General features: G+C 39.2%; 1 protein-coding gene across 14 annotated transcripts in view; it reads left to right on the forward strand.

Annotated features, from left to right (window-relative positions):
• Positions 1 to 12,302, forward strand: part of Abi3bp (ABI family member 3 binding protein) — a 211,911-nt gene that overhangs the window by 122,092 nt on the left and 77,517 nt on the right. For 10 of the 14 annotated variants that reach the window (XM_075964714.1, XM_075964761.1, XM_075964734.1 and 7 more), the window contains 4 exons: positions 6,730 to 6,792; positions 7,870 to 7,947; positions 8,446 to 8,520; positions 9,373 to 9,447. In XM_075964714.1, coding sequence (XP_075820829.1) covers positions 6,730 to 6,792; positions 7,870 to 7,947; positions 8,446 to 8,520; positions 9,373 to 9,447 — 291 coding nt within the window. The remainder of the gene's footprint in view (positions 1 to 6,729; positions 6,793 to 7,869; positions 7,948 to 8,445; positions 8,521 to 9,372; positions 9,448 to 12,302) is intronic. The other 4 variants (XM_075964724.1, XM_075964832.1, XM_075964813.1 and 1 more) reach the window with 1 other exon arrangement.

Here is a 12,302-nt window from a genome sequence, read left to right on the forward strand (position 1 = left end):
AAGCTGTGTCCTCTTTGGTTTTAATAGATAGCATTATTTCCAAATTATCTGGATAGATTCCCTTGTTTAATTATTACAAACATGGAGAACTCAGACCGTGAGGAATCGCGGATCTCTTAGAAGACGCTACAAAGGGATCAGTTTTTGTCTCGTGTTAAATGATCATCACAGGGATTCTCAGAAGTGTAGCCTTGCTTTTCTTGGTTGAGTTCATTCAGAAAGTGAATTCATCTGTGGATGAATATCTTCCCAGCTTTTGACTAGATGGCAGGATGAGCAGGAGGGAGCTGAAGCTCTGATTATAAAGAACAAACTGCATTAGCTAGAATGTTGGAAGGGGAAAGTTGGTTGTGTTTTGCCTGCGTTCTATGTGAACACAGAATAATTTCGACTTTGTCTTGATCTACTGTCATGACAGAACAAGCCTCATTTAATATTAGTGTCCTTTAAAACTGCTGACATTTAGCAGGGGAAAACCACGGGCCAACTCCTGGATGGTTGGGGCTGCTTGATCAGTCATCAAATGGGATATGTGTTTCTTTTCAAAGATTTATTTAGCTTGGGAACTTACTGGAAATTTTGCCACTTTTACACTCCCTATCAAAACTGCAGAATGAGTGTTCTCATAAAGACTTCTATACCACTTTTGAGATATAAAGGACAATTGAGAATTCTAGCTTGCATGGTTATGGAAATGAGTTATTTCAATCATTTTTGGCAAAGAAGTAACAGGATATTTGGGGTTTGGAGCATTGTAAGATATATGAGATACATAACCATTTAATATATTCTTCCCCATTCTCAGTCTGCTTGCCCTAATTTTTCACTAGTACATTGAGATTTTATTATCTGGAATTGCATTTTATATAGCCTTCTGTAATGTATGCTAACTAGGGTTGATTTAGCTTGATTTCCTTGGCAAATTTAATTTTCCATAAAGTATATAAAGGAAATTATAAAAAATGTGCTCTATAACTGCATACCAGGATGTAAAAGTACTTATAGGTTCTGTGTTTAAAGGAAACTGGCCAGATCTTAGAAATACTTAAGTGTTTGTGACAGTTACTCAGGGTGAAATCTGTCTTTCTAGCAATGCAAGGGAGTTAGTCTTGTGTTCTATTGGATGTCGGCCAGTCTGCTACAATCCAAGTGTTGTCATAGTAGGAGTTCTAGAGAAGTGTGCAGTTCCTTCTACCACCCGATAGACTGGGCATTTATGTTCATGGGGCCCGCATGCTGTTAGATCCTTTCTCCCTTAGACCTACATAATTTCCCCATCAACTTTCTCTATAAAACTCACTGTGATCCCAATGCCATATGCACATTTCTGAAGTCCTTTGGCGTGGTTAGTTCCTTTTATAGGAAGGAGATGCATGAGGAGCTTACATCTGGAGTGGGTACCCAAGCAAACAGTTAGACTCACTGATTTCTCTCACAATCACTCCAGGGAGTCCCTCCAATTGAAATGTAAAAGAATGGCCACACAGCATGCTTTGGAATTTGGGGAACAGGGTTTCACAACAGAGGATGACATGTTCTTTGTTCAGTCAGTATGTTAACCTGAATTCCTCTGTAAGCGTGCCCCAAGGACTTGCATAGACTCTGTGAATACAATGATGTCCAGGTCAAGCTTCTGTGTTTTCCAGGGGCAACAGAGCTGGAAACACAGCATAAACCCACAAACAGGCGTGTGCATGATGTCTAACATCCTAACGTGATACAAAGTTCATAGATAGGAACTTTCTGTTTACCACTTGATAGTACCATAAGTATTAAGCTTCTTTAATTTACTTTAGCATTCCATAAAAGACTATTATTTAGAACCATGAAGGATCAGAATCAAAGGAAGAAGATGGCATTTGAGTTCCACATTAGAAAACCTTCTGTCTGTCCTTGTCCAAGATGTTCAAACAACTGAGCCTCCTACTCTCAATATATTGAGACTTATTACAAAGACCTCATATTGAGAGTTCTCTATTTAGATCTGTACTCCATTTTTTTAAAATTAGATTATGTGTTCTTTTGATGACCAATTTCTTGAGTTCTTTGCGTATTTTGGAGATCCGACCTCTGTCTGATGTGGGGTTAGTGAATACCTTTTCCCATTCTGTAGGCTGTCGTTTTGTCTTGTTGACCATATCCTTGCTTTACAGAAACTTTTCAGTTTCAGGAGGTCCCATTTATTAATTGTTTCTCTCAATGTCTGTGCTGCTGGGGTTATATATTCAAAAAGTGGTCTCCTGTGCCAATGTGTTCAAGTGTACTTCCCACTTTCTCTTCTATAAGGTTCAGTGTGGCTGGCTTTATGTTGAGGTCTTTGATCCATTTGGACTTGAGTTTTGTGCATGGTGATGGATATGGTTCTATTTTCCCAGAGAACTTAGACAACAATGCGACACTAAGAGAGACTTACATGGATCTAATCTACATGGGAAGTAGAAAGTATAAAAACACAAGATCCCCTGAGTAAATTGGGAACATGGGGACCTTGTGGGAGGGCTGAAGGCGGGAAGGGAGATGCAGGGAGGGGAGCAGAGAAAAATGTAGAGCTCAATAAAAAATCAATTTTAAAAAAGAGGAATAAAAACCACCAAAGACCTCATGTATTTTAGAGTTTTGCCTTGACAATGTCAGGATTGAGTTTGGTCATCCTTCATCTTTTTGTTGTACTCCACTCTGGAACTTACTTTAAGAGATCAGCGCTCACCATTTGCAGTGTTGAATTCTCTCAGTATTTTGTGGAATTACAGAAACTTGTGTCACATAGTTTGACTTTGTGAACTACATGGTTCAGCTTGCACAAGGAGGGGTATATGAGGTGAATAGTTTATACCATAGTTTATTTTAGAGATCTTAAAGATCTTTGTTGAAAAGAGATAACCTCTGTATTTGGACCTTACTGCCTATTCTATGAGGTGTTGATTAATTCAGATCTGGCTCACCAAACCCAATTATACCCTAGAAAGGATAAAAAGTAGGAACAAGTGGTGTTGATACTTCAAAGGCAAGAGAATAGATTCAAGCATAGCAGATGATTTTCTTTTTCACTGTGGCCTCTTAGAGGTTTATGGGCTCAAAATTTTCATTTTATTTCACAAACTTCAAGGTCAACCAGAGTGGTGTTAACTGAAGAAAGTATCATTTGTACTTAAATAGTACAGAAACTCTGTGGCGCTTTCCTAGCTGTGTGCTGTACCCTTCATTGCTTCTGTGTATTGCTGTTAGAATTCTGTTTCCATGGTTGTACAAACCAGGAGCAAGACTGGGTAGCAGATACTTAGGCATGCATGGGCATGTGCACACATACACACACACACACACGCATACACACACACACACACGCATACACACACACACACACGCATACACACACACACACACGCATACACACACACACACGCATACACACACACACACACACGCATACACACACACACGCATACACACACACACACACAAAATATGTAAATGAGAGAAGGACATGCTTCTTCTCCCACTCCCGCATCTAAACTAGAAAGTCATTGTTCTTTTTAAGATTGTAAACTACCCATCTTCCAATTACTCTGTGGAAGTGAGCATTTTCAGATTAATCCTACTGTGGATCTACCATGTATCAGGATTTAGAGGACATACACCCTGCAGGACAAAATAGCTGCGACAGAATCTCTCCCTAATAAAATGTTTCATCCAAAAAAACTGTTTGAAAAGGAAAATCTTTCATATGGCTACAATATTCAGGAAATCCAATCAGAATAAAATGTTGCTATTTGAAGTCCTTTGTGTACTATCACATGACTCGACCAAGGCATTTTTATGTTGGTATTTACACATAATTAGCTTTTCAAAATAAAAACATACAGCAAATAAAATTAATAAATGGTCTTACAAGTGTATATATTTTTCTGGAATACCTGGAAGTAATATTTTGTATAATTATGACTTTTTATTTTTGCTTTTTATAGCTTTGAGTTGTGCTACTCATTTTACCTGTCAAATTAATTCCCGTCTTCAACTTTGGTCTCACGAGGACTCTCTGAATTAAAGATCAAAGCTACTGCCTAGATTCAAATAGCGTTAGCATTTATCCACTTCAGACAGTGACTAGCAGCAAGGCATGGTTGCATACAGACTGTCTGACAGACAGTAGCACTCACACCCAGCTCTGGGACTGTTTATCAGTTTTATGTCTAAAATAGTTTGTTAGAAACAGGCTGAGCAATTTAGTGACATCAACTCAGGTTTAAACATAAAGTTTTGTCAAGAACTTTTAGATGCCAAAGTTTTTGTAAGGAAACCAGGAACTCGCGATTGAAAGAGTTTTTCAGAGAACGCCATTTCAGTGTGGCCTCTTCTCTGACATGTGCCACTTCAGAGTCAGAAGACTGACTTTGGCAGCAACCAGAGGTGGTTGCCTATCAAAGCTGTCCACGCAGCATAAAACTTCTAGTGGGCGGCTCCTTCTTAGTTTCCTTTTCTTTACCACTCAACTCCCACAAAGTGTGGAAGCAGAAACATATAGAGACCAACTACTCTGACAGATGTGTGATTTGAATCCCAAGTAGGTTCAAGAAAAATATTTGAAAGTAAGAGGTTCCTAACAAATGGGAATTTGCAGACATGACCCATAATTGCTGGAGGATTGTAAAGTGTTCTATTCCCTATGAATGCCTGTAGTAAGAACTTAGGTAAGAAGGTGTCAGCCTGGTTTTGAACCTCAAAGTGTAAATGTGAGAAATAGAGTTAATTAATAAATACCACTTGGAACATAGTACAGAAAAATAGGATGTAATATCACTAGAGGGAAAGGAGATTTGGGAGTTACAAATGCAGCCATGGCAGTTTTCAGAGGCATGACTATAAAGTCAAGGTAGTAATTGATAATTCATGACAAGAGAGGAATACGTAAAGTCGGTAGCCTCTCCTAACTTACTCAGAGGTGGGCAGAGCCAATATCGCCAGGTCCATGATGAGCCTAAGGCAGACCAAGGGCTAGAAACTGGCAGCATTTTCATCCTTTTAAAGGATAGTCACTCCCACGGGGGCCTTTAAAGTCACAACTAGGCTAACTTTGCAATAAAACACAAGGTCGTCATGTGAGAAGATTCTCACAATATGTGCGGATTTTAGTATAAGGATGGATAGCCTATTTTTGAGGCCTTTGTAGATTTACCTTCACAAATGACACACATCTCCTGTCTCTTGTGGGATAACATGAGCTTTTCTCTTCTTTGAGACTCTCTCTCACCATCTAATACCATCTTATGGCTTCAACCAGCACTGGTTTCCCATCAGTAAATTATCATCAGATTATACATAACCAAATGAATAATCCTCCTGTGTGTTACCACCATTTTATTATATTTTCTATAAACCAATTTGAATGCCCCAAATAAACAGAGTCTACCTTTAGTTTCTGCTTTCTCTGCCTCTTATTCCTACAGTGAGTTCTTTGAGTGCAAAGAGATTTTAGTACTATTTTTACTTGCAAGTTCATCTTTTAGGTGAACATGAAATGTATCCCTACATTGAAAGTAATTTTTTAATTCATCACACGTTCTTCCTTTTATACCAAATATAAAATTACCTTCAAGCCTACCTACCTACCTTATAGAAGGGGTCATGACTCCATGGAGGAATGTCGAAAGTTGCCTCTAAATAAAACCAAGAGGGCTGGTGCCAAGAATGCTCTGATCTTAGCCCTGTTGTCCTTAGTTGTGGATTAGGCCGAAAATCACTGTCACCAGTTCTTCCACGTGAGCATGGGCGATTGTCTTTACTACTGTAAACCTCAATCAACCTCATTGTCTAAGGAATCTACAAAGTGGTGACAGTGCCTGTCTCACCTGCGTCTCGGAGATGGGAACAAGGTTAGAGAAGTTCATTCGTGAGACACTGGTGCTGTGCCAGCAACTTCTATTAAGCAGAAAGAATAAACAATGGATTCTAAAAGTACCCTCAATGTGCCTTCACTCTCCTCCTTTAGAAGCTTCTTCCGTAGCTGCCATGGGACTAGTAGGTTTGTGTTTCTGCTTGTTGAAGCTCTTAGATTTATAACTGGCATCATTTCATTATAAATAAATGGCGTGAATTTCACAGGACTCTGGGAACCAGGGCTTTAGCATGATATATGTCTTAGTTAGGATTTCTATTGCTGCAACAAAACACCATGACCAAAAAGCAATGTGGGGAAGAAAGAGTTTATTTGGCTTACACTTCCTGATCATAGTCCATCATTGGATGAAGTCAGAAGGAACTCAAGCAGGGTGGAAACCTGGAGGCAAGAGCTGATGCAGAGGCCATGGAGGGGTGCTGCTTACTGACTTGATTCTCCTAACTTGCTCAGCCTGCTTTCTTATAGAACCCAGGATCAGGGATAGAGGTTCTGGGTTCTATAAGAAAGCACTCACAGTTGACTCATTAGTGACCTATCAATCACTAATTGAGAAAATTCATTACAACTGGATCTCACAGAGAGACATCTCCTCAACTGAGACTCCTTCCTCTCTGATGACTCTAGCTTGTGCCAAGTTGACACACAAAACCAGCCAGTATCATATGTAAAGTCCTACAGCTAAGACAGTGACTATCAACCAGGAAGAGAGGAGGCCAACAGCTCCAAACTCTAGTACCTGTGTAAAACTTTGCTTAAGACACCACTGAAATATGTCTGGAAATAATGCACAATATACAAAATTAACTTGTCTTTTTTTCACCTTTTCTATTTTCAAGAAACTCACGATCTTACCTCAAGCTCAACAACTTCAGATGAGATGGCAAAAGAGCCCCACACAGGTATATGCAGCCTCTCATGATGCCTTTGGGTCCTCAGTGTTAGTATACTTAGTGGGTGCCTTTTAGCTTTTGCAAAATGAAGGCGTGTGCTCTCTAGAGTTTTATGGTGGGCAGTAGCTGTCTCCATTTATGTCAGGGAGACAGTTCCTGTCCATACTTCCCACTTTGGGATTATTCCTTTATTTTTATCAGTAAATAAACTCTGTCATACAAGGGAAGGGGACAGATAGACAAGGCTACAACTGGGGGAAATAATGGCGTCTCTCTTTGTCTACAGTCATTTTAAAGAATATTTTTGTATTCCTAGACAGTGATCTGTAGGGCAGTGAATCTCACTGGGGATGCTTTAGGATCTGTCCTCTGTACGGGAGCGTTTGGCATTCCATAGAGACACAAAGTGGTCTTAACTACAGGGGGAGGTGCATTCCATCTAGAACACAGAGACTGAGGATACACTGCTGTGCACACAGCAGCCTGCCACCACTGAGACTTCTTGGGGCTTAAGTGTTGTACTGCTGATATGAGAGCCCCATGCTAAAACAGGGACAGAGTTGGTCACAGCAGGTGTGTCTAAGTTTTGCATTCACTTACCAACGCATCTACGGTGGGTTTAGTCCAGTCCAGCAGCTCCTTTTTGCCATTGTGTACCAAGCATCTACTAAACCAGGCACTGTAGAATTCAAAGTCAAACTGGCCGAACAAAGGTAGGTGCCTGTTTTTAGTTTTGTATGTGTAGTCTTATATTAGAATTATTTATAAGGTAAGTAAAGATAAATGATTTTAAACAGTTGAAAATAAGAAAAGTAATAAAACTGAATCTTCATAGTAGGTTCCATTACCAGTTATGAAACCAGCAGAAAAGTGATTGAAAATAAGTTGAATATGTAAAGCTGTTTTATGGGTTCTGATATTGCAGAGTAAGCATCTTCAATTCCTATTGAATCACTGACTTAAAGCATTGGCTAGGAATCTCTCAAGTGTTGCTGATATTTTCCTTTTATGGGACATTATTTCTTTACTCTGTATTTTATCCCTACAAACTTCTATTGCCTTTATAAATGTTGGCGTTTATTCCAGCAGCAACAAGTGATCCTACTCTGGACTCTGTCCCACCTAAAACTCCTAGAACTCCTGAACAGCCAAAGGCAACACTGGGTAATGTTTTTAACAGAAATTCTGTGCTTTGTTTTCCATTAAAAACTCCATAACCCATATGGATGCCATTCTTCCAAAATAACCATTCTATCCCATTTCATTTAATCATTTACTTCTTTTCTATTTCTGAATATAGATGTATGATATATTTTTATGCAGGCATCTTATATTCCATCTTATGGAATGGATTTCGATCTTAACGTTGTGAAAATATTCAGAAGTTGCACGGGCCCCTTTCTCATCTGCATCATCTCGTGCCATGAGCTATGACTTGCATCACCTCATTTTCATGGACCAAGTCTGCCTGTGCTGAGCAGTACATCCTTTCCCCTGCTTTACCTCATAGTGTCATCTGCTAGCTGCACGACAACCTGTATCTTCCTTTTCAAATCCTTGTAGCACGCACAGTATGCCATCTTGAAAGCATGTTGACATTCCTAAAATACCTCATTTTTTAACTGAAATTGCTTGGTGGGATGGGGGTGTTTTTGTTTCCAGCTTCAAGCGAAGCATCATTTGATCCTCAAAATGTGGAAGTCTTCACCAGTCCTGAAGTGCAACCAACAACAACTGGTAACTGATTTCATTGTGTAGTGCACGCTTTGAAAGACAGGTAAAACGACAGGAAAGAATCAGTCAGATTGGCTTTTGAGCACGCTTTTATTCATAAACACTTCCCTTCCTTCTCTACATGGGATTCTGCCTCTAGGGGCAGAGTTATCCATAGTTAGCCTCATGATAAATCTCAAGGAATTTATACAACCTTGATAGCTTTGAAGAGTAGTTTCCTTCATTGCTTTCAACTTTGTCGACTAGAAACGTATAGCAGAAGCATAGGTGATGATTATTTTAAGTATATTTCTTTCTAGTGAACATGGTAATAGTGTTTAACCCACAGTAGTTCAAACAGGAATATCAAGTAGTGCCTGAAATCCTGGATATGCTGAAGAAAGATGTACAAAAGAGCTTGTGTCTTATAAACTATCTAAATAATAAAAGCCATTAGTGTCTGGTGAAGGTACAAATGAACTCCAAGATTAAGATGTTTTAAATTTCCCATTCTAAAGTCTGAAATATCGACTGGCTTTTTCCCTGCTATTGATGTTAATATCTTAATTGAGTTCTTAATTTATCTTAATCCAGAAGGCCTCCAGGGTGCTCAGTCATTGGTACATTTATTTTAATAGTATTTCTTCTCAAGTATGAATTTAAGTTCTCTATAAAAATGTAATTCTTTTGGGCCCAATGAATGCTTATGCCTATTGAGCATGTACTCTGCAGAAAACATGACACAGACATCAGGAATTCAACAAAAATATGCACTCATTCTTGCATTCAGTAGGGCCGTGTATTCGTGTTTACAGGCACATGTGACTGACCTTTGAGAAGTATCACTTACCAATGCTATATTGACTCCTCTTTCAGCTCCCCAGCAAACTACGTCTATCCCCACCACACCTAAACGACGCCCCAGACCCATCACGCCAAAAGTCAAACCTGGTAAATAAATGTCTCTTTAACTTTTCAGGTTACTTAAATCCAAATAGATCATGATCATCTCTCTATAGTAAAAAAGAAAATTATATTTTTCTGTAGGACAATTTCTCTATAAAAATTTGAAATAGGTAACAGTAATACAAATGAGAAAACAGGGGTCTCCAATAGAATGTTCTTGGATGTGGGGATAAACCAGGAAACAGGTCCTGCCCCCACAGCTCACAATGATAACTACTGTACTCTGGGTGTGCGTTCACATTGATGCACGGTGTCTGATGGATCAGTGCCTGCCACACTTTCCGTTTTGCCACTGGGCATGCGGATGTTAAGGGAATGTTATTGGGATGCTATTCTGGCCTTCAAATTGCTTATAATCCGGAGAGTAACAATAGTGAAAACGAAACACAAGATCATAAAACTGCAGCCTGTAGGACTTGTGAAAGACTGAGTTGAAGCCATGAGTCTTAAAATATTTGTAGTGTTCAGGTGGAGAAAATGGGGAAGGGAAGAATAGCTATTGCAGCCTGAGGGGTTCATGTAATTTATCAACTTGGAGGTGATGGTTTTTATTGCTTAGCAGTATTCTCAGGCATTACTCGGCAAGTAGACTTCACTCACATTTGTAGTGCAAATAGTTTTTTTACCTGTATTTTTGTGATGGTTTTGAAATTCTTTCCTTGTAAAGTTTGCTCAGTGCATACTTTGAGAGCAACGACTAAATATGGCTTGATTTTGAAAGGTCACTCTGTTCCTTCTTGGAAGATATTTTACTATCTCTACATTGAACTAATTTTTTTTCCTATCACCAAAAAGAACTACAAGTCTGGGGACACATACTGTGAAATTTCTTCAAGTCCTGAACCTGCTCAATACCATATGTGTAACTTCAGGTCGCTAGGGAAGCCACTGCTCTGGCTCCTTTGTAAATTGTCAGTAGCTGTCTGTTCTCTTTGCTCATCTGGAAAAATGCAACGTATCTCACAGACTGCATGAGTTCTATAGCTATTTTGGTTGTGAGTTAGTAGATCTGAGCTCAGATTAAGATGCTGTGTAGGACCAGCACTTGGTAGATGCAAACTCTGTTACATGTACATTTCTCAGGATTTTTTTGGAAAAACATCTTGAAGCTCAACTTAGGAGTTCTTTGAAAAAGTAACTTTTAATTTGGTGTTACTGGATTTTCTTTGTGTTTTAGATCATTGCGTTATGCCTATCAATCATTGCCTAATATAAACGTACCCTCATTGCCTAATAAATATGAAGTAAGAGTGAAAAATAATTAGACTGACTTAAAAGCATAGACTGAAGTCAGTCTTTGAGTAGTTGCTAGAAAGTGGCAGAGCTCTCGTCCATAAGTGGTTCTCGGTGCCTGGAGCATGAAATATTCTTTTAACGGAATATTTCCAAAATCTTCCAAGATGATAGATTCATTCTATTGAATTAGTTTAGCATTCGATTTTCCTTTTGAGTTTTTTTATACCAAAATAGGAATTTGTTGATTATTTCATTTGTTTTTAGCTCAGTAAAACCCAACTAATTTCTTTGAAACCTAAAATATCTCTTATTCAAGAAGTGACACCAAATGTGATCATTTCTCTGATCCTCATTTTTAGTGTTCTAAAAATAATGCTGGAAAATTGATTTATGCTGCTCTTTGGTTCAGGGAGTTCTGATTTCTGTGTTAGTGTCTAATGCAATTTTTCCATGAAAAGTGCAAAAGCACAACCAGATGACCTCAAGGCAACCAGCCCTTTGGTATTTTCTTAGTGTTGCTCTGAGCTGTGCAGTAGGCAATATGTTCGTGACCATCCCACAGAAAACACAGAAACAGTCATGGGAGTGAGCAGGGGTCCCTTGTCTGTATTACAACATACTTTCCAGTACCAAATTGGACTGGAATCCCAATGCACTGAATATCAGCCTTTCAGCTGGAGGCGGGAATGGGTTCTGCCTCCTAAGAACCCTGCTGGTTTGGAGTGTCTCATTTCTCGGGGTATAAGACCAGAAAGCACTGTTTCTTCAATATGCCAAGCATTCTTAGTTGGGGGTGATTTTTGAAAACTGACTTCTGTGTACTTCTCAGGAGATTTTATGGTGTTTTTCTAAAGACTATGGGGTTCTTTGGTAGGAGGAGTCTTCTCCCAGCAGTTCCCTACCAAGGGATTGTGGCTCATACCAAATGATCCAATATTGACCTTTTATAGTTTATCTGGAACTTACACAACCGTGTTGGATACTGATTTATAAAATTAGCTATGGAGAGCTTTGTCAGTTCTTACTGTCATCGCCATATAAATGTTAAACTTTTAGCTCTGGGGAGAATGCATTCTACAGTCTGCTGTGTAAAGGACTCTCAACTTGGATTTCCATCACTAGCATGTTTACACAGTGAAGTTTCTAAAGCAAGGGCTTCTCTGCTTAAGTGGTCAGGATTTATTTTGAAGATGGCAAAAGACATCAAAGCAGCTGCTCAAAAAATGAATTTATGTAGCGCCCAGATGGAGGTGTCAGATCAACAGAAGTAGAACAGCGGTTCTCAACCTGGGGGTTGAACAATTATTTCACAGGGGATGCATAAGACCATCGTAAAATATCAGATATTATGATTCATAACGATAGCAAAATTACAGGTATGCAGTAGCAACAAGAGTAATATTACAGTTGGGGGTCACTACAACATAAGTACTGTATTTAGGGTCAGGCATTAGAAAGGTGGCTAACCTCTGAAATGGAGGCTTGAGCAAATGTGTAAGGTTGAGGTTGCCAAATGAGAAGCGTGGGGTACAAAAATCAAGTGTCCTAGCAGCTTACATCAAGAACTCTGCCAGTGGGAGGGGATTAATGATCGTGTGTTTCAG

This window comes from Microtus pennsylvanicus, chromosome 1 (assembly GCF_037038515.1).
Source record: "Microtus pennsylvanicus isolate mMicPen1 chromosome 1, mMicPen1.hap1, whole genome shotgun sequence".
Classification (NCBI taxonomy): Eukaryota; Metazoa; Chordata; class Mammalia; order Rodentia; family Cricetidae; genus Microtus; species Microtus pennsylvanicus.